Source organism: Leopardus geoffroyi, chromosome B4 (genome assembly GCF_018350155.1).
Source record: "Leopardus geoffroyi isolate Oge1 chromosome B4, O.geoffroyi_Oge1_pat1.0, whole genome shotgun sequence".
Lineage (NCBI taxonomy): Eukaryota > Metazoa > Chordata > Mammalia > Carnivora > Felidae > Leopardus > Leopardus geoffroyi.
The window spans coordinates 41,422,686-41,437,984 of record NC_059341.1 but is presented as its reverse complement, the minus strand read 5'-3'; the positions used below and the strand labels follow the sequence as shown (position 1 = coordinate 41,437,984).

Genomic DNA, 15,299 nt, shown 5'->3' with positions numbered 1-15,299 from the left:
GACATAGGACCAATCTCACAACAGTGAGATCATGACCTGAGCTGAAATCAAGAGTTGGACAATCAACCAACTGAGCAACCCAGGTGCGCCAAGATTTTTTATTCTTAAGTAATCTCCACACTCGATATGGGATTTGGTCTCACAACCCTGAGATTAAAAGTTGCACACTCTACTGACTGAGTCAGCCAGGTTCCCCTCAATTTCACTAATTGATACTCTTATTATGTTTTCCTTCTGCTTGCACTCTTATTATGTTTTCCTTTTGCTTGCTTTGTGTTTATTTTGCTGTTCATGTACCTTCTCAAGGTAGAAGTATAGATTGTTGACTTGAGACCTTTCTTCTTTTCTAAGATTTTGATGCTATAATTTTTCTTCTATATGCTATAATCATTGCCTTTAACCACATCCCACAGATTTTGCTACTTTGTATTTTCTTTTTTGTTAAATTCACAATATTTTCTAATTTCTCTTGGGACATCCTTTTTGATCCATGGGTTATTTAAGAGCATGTTGTTCAGTTTCCATGTGTTTGGAGATTTCCCTGTTTTCTGTTCTTGAGTTCTAATTTTAATTCCATAATGGTCAGAGAGCATACTTTATCGGACTTCTTTTAAATTTGTTGAGATTTGTTTTATGACTCAGGACATAATCTATCTTGGTAAATGTGCCATGTACCCTTGAAAAGAAGTTGTGATTCTGCTGTGTTGGGGACATGTTCTATAAATTTAAGTTAGATCCTGTTGGTTGATGGCATCATTCAGTTCTATATACTTTGTTACATCTGCTAATTTTGTTTATTTGTTCTGTTGGTTACTGGGAGAGGAGTTTTGACATTTTTAACTATAATTGTGGATCTGCCCATTTTTTTCTTTGATATCTATCAGTTTTCACTTCATGTATGTTGAAGCTCTGCAGTTAGACACAAAGTCATTTAGAATTATGTCTTCTTGGAAAATCAAACTTTTCTTCGTTATGTAATGTTCATCTAGTAATTTTCTTTCTTCTGAAGTTAATTGCCCTGATATTACTATAGCTACTTCACCTATTTTATACCTAAAATGGGTTTTTTGAAGGCAGAATATAGTCAGATCTTTTGTGGTTTTTAAAAGCCCATTTAGATAATCTTTTAATTGATATATTTAGGCTATTTACATTTAATGTAAGTATTAATATGTTTGGATTTACTTCTATAACTTTATTATTTCTGTTTGCTCCTCCATTGATAATTCAGCTATCTCCACTTTCCAGCCTTCTTTTGATTTGGATATTATTTAGTATTTCTCTTTAACCTGTTTTCACTAAATTTTTCTTTTAGTTTTTGTTTGTTTGTTTGTTTTTGTTTTTTAAGTGGTTGTTCTAGAGCAGGAATGGCAAGCTGTTATCTGTAAAGGGCCAGATAACAAACATGTTGGCCTTCGCAGATCACACAATGTCTCTTGCAACACTCAACTCTGGTGCCATACGCTGGTGCAGACACTGTGAAAAACAGTATGGAGATTCCTCAAAAAGTTAAAAATAGAACTACCCTATGAGCCAGTAATCGCACTACTGGGTATACACCCACAAAATATGAGAATACTAATTCAAAGGGATACACGCACCCAAAGAGATATAGGCACTCCTCAGGATGCCCTATGTTTAGAGTAGCATTATTTATAATAGCCAAGATATGGAAGCAGCCCAAAGAGTCCACTGACTGATGAATGGATAAAGATGTTGTATGTATACACAACGGAATATTAATCAGTTATAAAAAGAATGAAATCTTTCCATTTGCGATAACATGGAGCTAGAGAATATTAGGCTAAGCAAAATAAGTTAGAGAAAGACAAATACCATATAATTTAACTCATATATGGAATTTAAGAAACAAATGAGCAAAGAGAAGAGAGACAGAGAGAGACAGAGAGAGAAGCCAAAAAACAGACTCTTAACTAGTGAGAACAAACTGATGGTTACCAGAGGGGAGGTGGGTTAGGGAATGGATGAAATAGGTGATGAGGATTAAGGAGGACATTTGTCATGATGAGTACTAGGTAACGTATGGAATTATTGAATCACTATATTGTACATCTGAAACTAATATAACACTATATGTTATCTATCTTAGAATTAAAACAAAACAAAACATCTGGTGCTATAGTGTGAAAGCAGCCAGAGACAATATGTAAATGAGTAAGCTGTAACTATGTTCCAATAACATTTTATTTACAAAACAAGCCTGTGGAATATGGCTTCCTAACCCTTGCTCTAAGGCTTATAAAATACACACTTATCAGAGTCCACTTAGATTTTGTCCTTCACCACTTCAAATTAAATGTAGGCTTTACCACTATGTAGGTCCGTCCCTTTATTGTCTCTCCTTTATGTTGCAATTGTCTTATGCATTACATCTACAAATGCTGGAAACCCCACCACAGTTTCATAATTTTTACTTTCAACCATTATAGACATGTTAAAGAACTTAAAAGAACAATCTATATTTACCATTTCTGTTGCTCCTCCTTCTTGATGTCCCCAGTTTCCTGTTATCATTTTTCTTCTGTTTGAAGAACTTTCTTTAGCATTTCTTGTACAGCAGCTCTGCTAGTGACAAATCCTTATGCTTTCCTTCACCTAAGAATGTCTTTATTTTATGTAACTGCTGATTGACATTTTCATTGGATATAGAATTCTGACTTGACACTTTTCTTCCAGCACTTTAAGTGTTGTTCCAGCTCCCTCTGGATTCCATAGTTTCTGATGAGAAATCTGCAGTTATCTGAGTCATTGATTCCTTATAGGAAATGGATTCTTTTTTCTAGATGTTCTTTGGATATTTTTCTATATCTTTGATTTTCAGCAATTTGATTATTATGTCCGGTCATAGATTTCTTTGAGTATATTCTGTTTGCTGTTCACCAAGCTTCTTGAATCTGTGTGTTTCTGCCAAATTTGGAACCAAACATTTTAGCCATGAATTCTGTCAATAATTTTTCTAAATCATATTTTTTCTCCTCACCTTCTGGGACTCTGTTGACACAAATGCTAGATATTTGGTCTTATCCCGCAGGTCTCTGAGGTTCTGTGGGTTTTTTTTTTTTTAAACCGGTTTTTGTTTGTTGTTTAGGTTGCATAATTTATATTGATTATCTTCAAAGTCATCTCCCATTCTGCTCTCCAGTGAATATTTTATTTTGGTTACTCCTATTTTTCAGTTCTAAAAGTTCCACTTGGTTCTTCCTTATGTCTTCTATTTCTTTGCTAAAACTTTCTATCTTTCCATGTATTTCAAAAGCATTCTCCCTTTCTTCTTCCAGTATAGTTATACTAACTGCTTTGAAGTCTTTGCTTTAAATTCCAACATTTCTGTCATCTTGGGGTTGGTTGTCTTTTCCCTGGAGAGTACTTTGTAGGCTGAGTAATTTTATGTTGTATCCTGGATATTTTGAATATCGTTTTGAGCCCCTGGATCCTATTAAAATCCTAGTGAGAGTGTTTTTTATTTTAGCAGTCTATCGACCAGGTTTGGTTCAAGCAGCCACCTACCTTCTTTGTATTGTGGTTCTGATGTCAGTTTAACTTTGTGGTGCTATCTAGATCAGTCCTTTATGTGTGCCACCCAGTGGTCAGTCAGACCTAGACAGTGGTCCACCCTGTAGCTCGTTTCATAAAGCTTTGGTAAGATGTTGAAGGTCAGATCCATGCTTGTGCAGCTTTGAGGTGAGCCCAAGAGTTCACACACAACTCTATGGGACTCTCGATTTCCCTCCTCTCTGTGATCTGACACTCTGATTCTCTCGTTCTTCTTTTCCCAATCCTTTGCCCAAGAAAACTGGGGCTTTAACTTCTCTACTTTGCTGAGCATTTCCCACTATATGTCTGGGCTAAGCATCAAGAGAACAAAGAAAGAAAAAAGCAGAGGGATTTGATTCACACTCTTGGGACCACAGCTTCTGTGGTCAAAGGAGTTCTCCCTCAGTTTTCAGTGCCTGCACAGTCACTGTTGCTGTCATTGTGCTACTATAACTACACCACCGTGGCAGTGCCTGGGGCTAACAGGGGAAGAGAAGGGAAAAAGAAAAGCAACGGATTTCCCCGTCTCGGACCCTTAGAAGTCCCTTTCCTGCTCCTCAGACCTGCAACAGAGGGCTCCAAGAGGAACTCTTTCAGTTCATACCTGATGTACACTTCCAGGTTTGGGGAGGCCTTTTAGTGCATTCTGGGTGATAATGGAGTTAGGGGGAGGGGATGGTAAGCTCACCACTGTTTTCATGGAACTCCAAATTCTGGTTCCTTCCTCCCTACCATTTACTTCTCTGAAATCTCAGATAGCTGTCCCGTGCATTCTGTCCCGGAACATGGGAGTGATGGGCAGAGGGTGTGCCTTCTCCACTTATGATGTGTGTAATCTCGAGCAAATTACATAACCTCCCTGTACCTCTTTTGTCATCTTTAGAAGAAAATAATGGCACAAACCTCAGTAGGTTGTGTAGATTAAATGAGTTTATATACATAAAGCATTTAGAATAGTGCTTGACTAAGCACTTAATATGTCTTTATAATTATTAGCAAATATCATAAAAAGATTGGAAAACAGAGACAGGCAAAAAAAAAAAAAAACAAAAATCACCCCAAACCCCAAAGCCAAGAGGTATAACATACACATCGCGGTTTATTCTAAATTTTTTTAATGTCTATTTAAAAAAAAAAATTTTTTTTTTCCAACGTTTATTTATTTTTGGGACAGAGAGAGACAGAGCATGAAAGGGGGAGGGGCAGAGAGAGAGGGAGACACAGAATCGGAAACAGGCTCCAGGCTCTGAGCCATCAGCCCAGAGCCTGACGCGGGGCTCGAACTCACGGACCGTGAGATCGTGACCTGGCTGAAGTCGGACGCTTAACCAACTGCACCACCCAGGCACCCCTAATGTCCATTTTTGAGAGAGACAGAGTGTGAGTGAGGGAGGGGTAGAGAGAGAAAGGGAGACAGAGAATCTCAAACAGGCTCCAGGCTCTGAGCTGTCAGCACAGAGCCCGATGCAAGGCTCGAACTCAGGAACGGTGAGATCATGACCTAGGCTGAAGTCGGACGCTTAACCGAGTGAGCCACGCAGGTGCCCCCACTGTGGTTTATTCTATTTCAGATTTTTCAGCCAAGATATATTTGCCAATTCACTGAATAGACAAATGAACATTTAAGTAAAAGAATAGAATTATATTCCCTGCCCCATTTCCCAAATTATTTAATTGGGGAGAGGCAGTAGGTCACAGGATGGAACCTTTCTGCCTCCAGGTCTTCATCCCACTATCCTCCCTTCCTTTGTCAGGCTAACTGCCACATGGGCTTCTAGTTTCAGTGGAAAGATCACATCCTTGAAGGCTTTCCTGACCCCAGGTTAGGCGTAGATCCCTATGTTAAATGCTTTCATGTCACTCTATACTTCTTAGCACTTATCACACTTTTAATTATATCATCATATACTTAAGAACCTCAAAGGACAAGTCAAGTCTTCTCTCTTGTCCTGTACTTGAAGTTTCACCTTTGCACATCCTTCTCTACCAGATGGTGACCTTGGGCCTACTTACCTGTTCTCCAAGGCCCTGCAGTAAAAACCTTTTCAGCTGATCCAAGTTGGCACTGATCTGGGTAAATCTGCTTATATAAATGGGACTTCACAGCTCAGAGTGGAGTCAAAGAGGGCAGTGAAGGGATATTTCCAGTCCACATCCTGGAGATTCGAATTCAGTAGGAACTGAAGTGGGAGGAGGCTCCAGGAATATGCATTTTCAAGAACTCCCCTGATGTTTCTGATGCTGGTGGCCCACAGAAACATTGCCTGTAGTAGGAAAATTCCAATATGGCTTCCAATGATCCCTGACTTCTGACGGTCACTAGACTGGACCTGGTGACTAGAAGTAATGAGATACCTCTTCTGTGATTAAGTTACAAGACTGATTCTGCTTTCCTGATGTGGTCTCTCTGGCTCTTGCTCTGATGGAGAGGGCTATCTGGGGTGCCTCTGACCAACAGACCGGAAAGGAGGTCCTCAGTCTGGCCACCTAGGTGGTAGTAAATCCTGCTGATAATCAAGAGTGTGGCTGGAAGCAGGTCTTTCCCATTGAAACTTTGAGGTGATATGGCCCCACCTAACACTTTGATTACAGCCTTATGAAGGACCCTAAGGCAGGAAATAGTGTGCCCAGATTCCTGAATCACAGAAACAGGAAACTGAGATTAAAAAAATGTGCATTGTTTTAAGCCACTAAATTTTAGAGTAATTTGTTACACAATGTTAGATAACTTAATACACTGCCTAGACTGCCCCTCTAAGCTCCCAAACATGTTGGAAGACACATCTAAATGGAGAATTTCTAATCTTTCTTCAACAGGATTTCATGAATACTGACTATAGACGTTGTCTTTGCTCTTCTTGTGCATAAAGATGTACACTAGTCCAATTGCTGTTTTTAGCGTCAGAGACTTTGGCTTAATCTTTTAAGTGTCACCTTTTCATATGCATGAACTCTGAATTCTCATAAAGGCAAGTCTTCTTCCTCCTTTTACCATAGTGGGCCAGCCCTAAAGATCACCTAAGATCAGTATGAGAGTATGCCAGTGGTGGTAAGAGTCTTGGTTGGAAATTTTCCTGGTGCCTTGTGCTTGATTATATACATAGGATCCTTAAATCCTGAACCAAACTTCATGGTCAAAAACTGAGCCCCCAAATAATCTGCTGCCCCATCTTCATGCTTTGGTAGCCAAGGGCCCTGTCTTTGTAAGTCAAACACAAACTTCATTTGCATGTCCTTGTGAATGTGAATGGTTCCCCTCCTGCTTTGGGTGTTAAGCAAGGAGTCCCAGCTCAGCCCACAGTAGACTTTGGAGCCATCCACTGAAGGCTGGCACTAAGAGAGGTCAGGGAAGTAATAGAGCCATTTGCTGGAAGTAGCTTACAAAAAAACCCAAGATACTAAGTTCAAGTGAAAAGTTGGGGCAGGGGCAGAGGCAGGGGGGACAGGTTCAAAGTGCCATGAATGAGCAACTTCTACACATTGGAGGGTGTGGGAGGAAGAAGGAGTTTATTTAAAAAAAAAAAAAATTTTTTTTAAATGCTCATTTATTTTTGAGAGAGAGAAAGAGCACGTGCAAGAGGGGGAGGGGCAGAGAGAGAGGAAGACACAGAAACTGAAGCAGGCTCCAGGCTCTGGGCTGTCAGTACAGAGCCCAACACGGCACTTGAACTCACAAGCCATGATGAGATCATGACCTGAACCAAAGTCAGATGATTAACTGATTGAGCCACCCAGGCGCCCCCTCACCCAGTCCACTTTTAATCAAAACCTCAGGATCTCACTCCACTTTCTAATTCTATGACTGAGACCTTTAGCACCAGTGAAGAGTGGTCTATCCTAAATCTCCGCTTAGAGAATAACACAACCTCTGGAAAGCAGCTCAGTCAATAGTGGGACCCTCAAGAGGCAATTGCTTTGCGTGCAAGTGGGAGGAGGGGAATTGTCCCTTACACCAGAGTTCCCAATTCTAAAGAGTGCACAGCACTACACTAGACGGAGGAGACCAATCCTCCCAGCACAGTAAGTTCTGCCTTGGACAGCAGACAGGAGCCTGCTGCTTCTTACTAAGATCTCAGAGTTCTGTGTGGTTCTGATGCAAAACCTGAAGGTTATTATCAACTCCCCCCTGTATAAGTCTATAAGAAGGAAGGCAACAGGCTGAACTCAAGCTCCTTGAAAGAAGGGGCAGTGACCGTCATTTTGCATCTCCAGCACTTATCACATGTTCGTGCTAAGTATCCAACTGCTTCTGACTGAGTGCTGGGTTACTGAGCAATTTGTCCTGTCGTACAACTCAAGATCTAGGACTCTCGGCTCCTAGGCCAGGACTCAGCACACAGTATCTGGTTCTCTTCTTCTTCCAGTACTTTGCTTTAGAGGGGACTGACAATGAACCTTCTTCCCAACCATGAATACCAAAGACAGAAGATACCCATTTCAGGGCATGTTTGTAGATAGACTTCTCATAGATTTATTTCTGTTTCATGTTATATATAGATATATGTATATATACTTTTTTTTTTTTTTTATACAATCTATATCCCCTTCCCTTCCCCACCAAACTCACAAAAGGAAGTATAAATCCTTCCAGGATTGCCATCAGGCTTTCCAAGATAGCCAGGGCTAAGAAAGAACCATCTCTCAAGATCTCAAGAGACAGCTGCCCTTCTTAGGCTCTGGGGTCATTGAAGCAGCAGCATTCCCAGGACCCAAGCGGAGGAGAGAGGAAAGGAAAAAACTGTAGTGTGACAGGATTCTAGGATGAAAGTGTCCAGTGACTCCTAGAATGGCAGACTGGCTCCCAGAATTCTCCGGGTGGGAATAAAGGTGGGAGCCCTATGGCTCTTCAGATGCTGCCCAAATAGGCTGGGGGTAAGGAGTACAAACTGGGCATTAAGCATGCAGGGGTGGAGAGGTACGAGAAGAAACACATGTGGGTTATGCTGGAGAAGCAGCCCCACCTACTCAATGATATATAACAAACAAGGAGAGATGTTGCTGCCCACCCCCCCATTAAAGAAATAGGGGGAGAGTACAGCAGGGAGGTGGAGGGAGACAATGAGACACATAAGAAAGCCACATAAAGCAAAAGTACCAACAAAATCATGACTTGTACTTGCCTCCTCCCTAGAGAAGGTGTGATATATGCTTGGGGGTCACGGAGAGGAGAGGGAGGTTAAGGGTCATGAACCTAGGATTATCAGCTGGCCAGGGGCACAGGAAGGCTCTCTGAGGACTCCTAAGGGACAGGCAGGAAGCTGGGACCCCACATCCCCAGGGAAGAAATGACAGTCCTTTCAGTTCGACTTGGACCAAATCTTGGCGCTCCCTCGGAGCCTGGCAAGGGGAAGAGAGAGAGAAAGGCTGCAGGGAATCCCCTAACGCCTGAGGGCTCCCCCCATATCCTACCCCCATGCAAATGACTGAAGGGCTGAAGACAGCTAGGTCTCTAAAGTAAAAGCAGGGCACCCCAGAAGCAAGTGGTTCCTGCCACAGTGGCTCACCCCTTGCCCTTTGAGGCTTTCTTGCTGGGCTGGCGCTGGTTGGTGCCAGGAGCAGGTTCCCTCAGCTCAGTCAGGTGTTGCTCAGGGTCCTGAGAGGTAGCCGCGGCGGCTGCTGCTGTTGTAACTTTAATGGTTTTTTTAAGGTTGGCGACCTGCCAGGATGAAAAGAAATGGGGGATAGTGAGGGAAGTTCCAGAATCTGACAGTCCCTGCCTGTCTTGTCTATCTGCTACAGCCACGGTGCAAACCCCCCTGCACAGGACGACTGGCCCAGACTGGAGGAGCCTGGGTCCGTCCTGATCCCCTGCCTGCTCACCTCGCTCTCGATCTGTTGCTTCAGGCCTAGCTGTTGCTCCTTGTGTTGGTTGGCACGGCTCACCTGCTCCTCAATGCCTGACAGCACCACCTCACAGCCCACACACCTGCGAGGATCAGGAACGAAGAAGTGTCAGTGGAAGGCAGCGGTGATCACGCACTCGTGAAAAACAGACTCAGGATATCCTGCAGCCAAACCCTTGTCCGAGTAAGGAACCCTCGCCAGGGCACCTGGAAACCACCGGCAACAAGAGTCCCAGGAGCCACAGAGACACTCAGGTTGGATACGAGAGGTATAGGAAGTGCCTGGAGTAACGTGTAACATGCGAGTAGGAACTAAAAACAAAACTGGGTAGATGTTGGAGAAAAAAAATAAAATAAAAAAGGTATATTAATGAATTTAAGCTAGACAAGAACAGAAAGAGAAAAACGGAAGTGGAAGAGACCCACGGCCTGTAGACAGTGCAGGTTACAGTACCGCTCCTCCTCCCTTCCCCCACTTACTGTACCAAGGACACTGCCTCTGGCCTCCTGCCTCCCAGGCCCTCCTCTGCTCCCTTCTGCCCTCAGAAGCCTTTGGAGGAATGAGCTCATTTCCCTTCAACGTCTGGGATTCCACTGCTGCAGCCCAGCCCAGACCAGCCCTCCCTCCTTCAGAAGCCCTCCCCCTTTCTTGGAGTGAGAAGAGAAGGAACAGGGCCAGGACACGGGTCTCACCACTCCTGCAGGGTCCGAGCAATGGCACTGAGGTCCTGGCGCTGGATGTCCCGCCCGATGCTGTAGTCAACCTCTAGCCGCTGATTGCGCTGGTCCAGGGAGCCGCGGAGAACGTCGGCATACACAGCTTCAATGACAAGGTCTTCCAGCTGCCGCACATTGCGCAGGGCGAGGGCCTCCAGCAACACTGCATATGGGATACACTGGGGCCAGGGGCGGGGGGGTGGGTGGTTGGGCTGGGATTTGTGCAGTTCTGCAAGCAGACGAGGGCTTCCAAGACTTTTCCCTCCTTTCCCCTCCTGCCCAGGCTCCCCTACCTACTCTCTGTTCCTATTCCTGAATGATTTCCTCTAAAAGGCTGGTTCTAAAGCAAAATAAGCAAAAGCACTGCCACCTGAAAAATAACATCCTGAGAAGAATAGCCAGAAATAAAATCGAAGATTTATATTCCCCTTCGACCTTATTCCTCCCACGCCACAGAGGAAGAAAGTGACATCTGCCTGGGTGTCACTCCTCTGGCCACAGCTCAGGACAGCACACAGACCTTGGTCCAGATAAGCCTGACAAAACGGGAGTATGTGGTGTGGGAGGGATCTGGAGTTACTGTGCATCATTTATACTCCAGCTCCTTCCAAAGAGCATCTCACGACAGAGAGACACGTGATTTATGTAAAACCATGAAACAACAAGAGAATCAAATAATAATTGGGAGAAGGTAGACAGGTGGGAGAGGGTATTTAAAAAACTGAACCTGCAGAGATATTTCTAGCAAACAGAAGCCTAGCACTGCACCAGAAGAGAGAGTCTTGTTCTCAGATCTGAAAGCTGAGGCTGTTGGTGTGGGACTTTCTCTAGCGGGGAGGGTGATTATTAAACAAAAGAATGGCATCCCAGTTGCTATTTTGACCCAAAAGGCAAAAAGTGTTGAATGAAAAACAGAAACAAAACAGAAAACTAAGAGAATAATATTCAGGCTGAAAGGCTACAGGCAGTAGAGTTTAGATACCTTGGAGGGACAGGGTGGGGGTGGAAAGGCAGAACAACTGTGTGGACATAGGCTGTCTGAATGCAAATTCCCTTCAAATAGGCCCTTTGTGAAGGGATATAACTCTTTGGCTCAGGACTGGGGGCAGGGATGGGGGGGGGGGGGGACTCTTACTCACCTTGACTTTGGCAGCCAGGGTGACAACTGATAGGTGTCGAAGCTTATTCTTCTGAGCCTCTGTGAGTGGGGGAAGATTCCGGGCTTCAGCTACGAAAAAAGGAGAAAGTGTAGGAAGTTTGGATTACGCTTTTGTGGGAGGCCCTAGCCTCTTCCTTTGCCTTCTTTTTTTTTTTTTTTTTTTTTAGTTTTCCATGCCAATTCAAGTCTTAACCCTGACCTATGTACCCCAGGAGGGTATCCCAGCAATTCCTTCTAAGTTCTTTCAGAAATTGCCCTTCTGGGGGCACCTGGGTGGCTCAGTCAATTAAGCATCCGACTTCGGCTCAGGTCGTGACCTCACAGTTTGTGAATTCAGGCCCCACACTGGGCTCCGCGCTGACAGCTTCAGAGCTTGCTTGGATGCTCTGTCTCTGTCTCTCTCTGCCCGTCCCCCACTCGCACAAGGATGCTTGTGCGTGGTCTCAAAAATAAATAAACATTTAAAAAAAAGAGAGAGAAATTGCCCTTCTCCCACCTCCACGACGCCAGAGCTCTAGCCCTCCGGTTACCTAAGTAATCAGCATATGTCCCATAAGCAAACACTGTGAGCAGCCGGAATGTGGAAGCGAAGTCACTCTCAGCCAGCTGCAGGAATAGGAAGGAAGATGTGACAGGATGGGCCTCTCCCCAGCCTCCCAGCCTTACCCTGTTTTGAATTCCACTTTCTGGCCCCATCTGGCCCCTCTCCCATCATCTCTCCCAGCTCACCGAGAGTACCTCTCTGCCTCTCTGATCACTCTCCCTATGGGAAGGCCTCATTTCTACCTCACGGCCTTTGTTTACACTATTCTCCCAATTCACCAGGCCCTCTTCCTTCATACATCTTCAATTCCTACCCTAAATTCTGAATTGAAAACAAGTGTTCAGCAGCACGTGCACATGCATGTACATGTACACACACACACACACACACACACAGTGTTCTGGTCCTTAGGGTGTGCTTCATATTTCTGAATCTGAATATCCTTTAGGCAGTCTGCTGTCCTTCCTAATTCACCCAACACTCCTGCATTAGCCTTACTCATCTCCGACAGCTGCATGGCCTCAGCAGGTGCTGGAATTTGTGGCCTCTGTGTCAGACCTGCTGCACCCAGGAGGCTTTCATCACCCAGGTCAGCGCACCCAGATCTCCTCTCCTATCACTGATCACTCATACTGGCACTTAATTTAGGCTGTTACCTAAGAATATCCTTCTTTTCAGTAAGAGTACCAGTCCCTGGTATCCCGCTTAGGTCCCTTACTAGTCCCTGGTATCCCACTTAGTTCTAGAAGAGCTATGCGCGTGTTTGGCTCTCAATAAATACTTGCTAAATAAATAACTTACACATCTATATCCATTTATCTTATCTCTGCAACTGGAATATAAGTTTTAGAAGAGTAATAAGCACTGTGTCTGCACTGTGTCTTGTATTTCTCTGGTATTCCCAGATGACTAGCAGAGAGATAAACAAACACCCAATAAATACTTCTTTTTCTTCACCTTAATGGACCCTCTTTAGTTCCACGGCCTAGGAAAGCAGGGAGAGAAAGGCAGTTTTCTCCATACCAGAGTGGTCCCAAAAGGTTAAATCCATTGACTCAGTCAATCACTGGCCCTCAAAAACTTAACACAGTTTGCCCATATACCAATGCCATAGCATCTCAGGACTTGGGCTAATGTCAAACATCTTTGTGATCCACCCACTCTAGACTTTAACTCTTAACCCTGCCTCTTCTGTGTGAATAGTTCTCTCTGCTCTGTTCCTAGCATCTTGCCACACATCTCTGGGGAAAAGACACCTTCTAACACTTCTAGACATTTACCTCACTTAAGTGAATTAGCAAAGGGGACAAAGTGGGGAGAGGAGGGCATGTCAGTTTCACGTTCGTTCCTTCCATTTGTACTGGACTTTATACTTCCCATAATCTCACCTGATTTCTATAATTAACAGTGAAGGGCAGTGTCCGCTCCAATTTTAAAAGAGAAAACTGAGGTCCTAAAGTAAAAATGACCCGATCAAGGTGACATGATTTTATTAAGGGCTACTACATTGGTGGAGACAGGCTGGAATCAGGTCTCCTTTTCTGAACCACATGTTCTTTTGCTTAAAAATGAAAAATACTGGGTTTCACAGATCACTCATCACCAAAGGGAACTAAGAGGTTTACCTGCCTACTTATTTATGCCAGCTGCTAACTAATCATCATCATATTCTAATTCAACTGAATGGTTATGGGGTTGCCAGTGAGTCCTGCCCACCCATTCTCAAATTCAAACTTAGACCCAAGCCTCCCTGTGGGCTATCCAGGTCAGGAACCCACCTCTCTAACATTAGGCATATCCAGCAGTTCCCCAAACACGTAGACACCAGGAGCCTCCAGCACCTGGTGGATGAGTGTGGCCAGCGCTGCCCCCTTGGCTGACTTGGCCAGGAGCAGAAATTGCTCCTGGTTCTGCCCTGTCACCTTCACCTCGGCACTCATGGCTGCACTGAGCTGGGGGGACCTGGGCTCAGGATATCTGGAGCTGCAAGGAAAGAGGATGTGAAGCTGGAGGTCCCTGAACACTGGGAGGACGAGAGGCACTGGGGTCAGGGGCTGGATTGCAGACGCACTGAGTCACTTCTGCAAATGAGGAAACAGAGGTGGAGTAGTTTAAAACTCGGATCTAGGAATCCTACAATTGGCCACTTTGATGGAAACCTGACTGAGACAGGGTTGCCACGCCCCCTCCCCCATCCCTGGGCCAATCCCAAGCCCCACCACGTGCACCCCATTGAACCCCTAGGCACAGGATGTAGTGGGGGAAGGGGCGTCACATGGTGTACACCCCAATAACAACAGTCCCTGAAATTTCCTTGGTGCCCCGCAAGTGCCCCCAACCACGTGACCTCACCCTCAGGATCCTTCCGCGTGGCTCCGCCCCCTCCCTTAAAGAGGCCGCCCAGGGACCGTAGGCTCACGCCGACTGCCCAGTCGTACCCTGGGTCAGACTCTGCGGGCCGGCAGCTACCTGGAAGCTTCGTCTTCCAGCACACCGGGCGGGGCCGCTGCTCCGTCACCTCCGGCAGCTGTTCTGAGCCTTTCCTGCCACCTCCCTACAGAGTCGCTCTGGCCACTAAACTCTATGGCTGGCTTCCGGGTCGTACTTCCGCTCTTAAGAGACCGGTTTGGGGCGGGACATGCCCCTCCTCTGCCTTCCGCCGGCTGAAGCGCCTGCGAGCGCCAGTCATTCTACTCTCTGATTGGCTGTTGAGGAGAGTGACGGGCGCCTTTTTTCCTGTCCTGTTTCAATAAAACTTTATTGTTGAGGGAACCCCGGTCTCCAGCAGGTACCGGGTGGCTATGTGTCAGATCTAAGCTGCCTGAAATCTGGAGATCCGGGGCTGCACACTGTGCCTGAGGGACAGGAAAGCTGTAACGGGAAAGAGAGAGGGAGAAGGGAAAGGGGGAGGGGTTGCGGGAAAGAGAAATGAGGAGATAGGAAGGAGACAAGAATCAATGATAGAAGTTTAGCAGCAAGGATCACCTGGCTATTTTAACCACTTTTTTTTTTTTTTTTTTTTTTTTTTTTGAGAAGCAAGAGGAAAGAAGTGGAAAAAGTAAAGGAAGTAATAATAGATAACGTGTATTGAGTGCTTACTGTTGGTCAGGCATCTTATCTCATTGAATCCTCATACCGCATCCCTAGTGTGACTCCAGGACACTGTTTATCATGGTAGAGTGATGCTTTGCTGTGCATTACATCTTTTAATTCTTCAGAGAGGAAATACCTCTCGGTGGAAGGAAGGCATCTGTTATTATTCTCATTTTACAGATAAGGAAACTGAGCCTCATAAGAATTTAGAGATTTGCCTGAAACTCGGGTTTCTTCAAGCCTGAGACCATTCTTCCATGTCACCATGATACTTTAGGGAAAATAATAAACAACTAACATTTCTATAGTGTTTAAATTTCATACCAGGCTTGCTTGCAGAAGGTCAAATGAGAACAAAGTTAATGACATCTCAGAGGCCTTTGTGTTA

General features: G+C 44.7%; 1 protein-coding gene across 3 annotated transcripts; it reads right to left on the bottom strand.

The window, feature by feature from the left end:
• Positions 1 to 8,647: 8,647 nt before the first annotated feature.
• COPS7A (COP9 signalosome subunit 7A) lies at positions 8,648 to 14,457 on the bottom strand. Of its 3 annotated transcripts, none has more exons than XM_045466323.1 (8): positions 14,171 to 14,457; positions 13,597 to 13,801; positions 11,805 to 11,880; positions 11,255 to 11,343; positions 10,092 to 10,294; positions 9,376 to 9,481; positions 9,060 to 9,211; positions 8,648 to 8,892 (listed from the first exon to the last, which is right to left on the bottom strand). In XM_045466323.1, exons 2-8 carry the CDS (start codon positions 13,756 to 13,758, stop codon positions 8,853 to 8,855), a joined length of 828 nt encoding a protein of 275 aa, XP_045322279.1. In that variant the 5' UTR covers positions 13,759 to 13,801; positions 14,171 to 14,457; the 3' UTR covers positions 8,648 to 8,852. The 3 variants fall into 3 exon arrangements, with proteins under 3 accessions (XP_045322279.1, XP_045322277.1, XP_045322278.1); XM_045466321.1 differs by having other exon boundaries at positions 14,257 to 14,457; XM_045466322.1 differs by having other exon boundaries at positions 14,288 to 14,457.
• Positions 14,458 to 15,299: the final 842 nt, after the last annotated feature.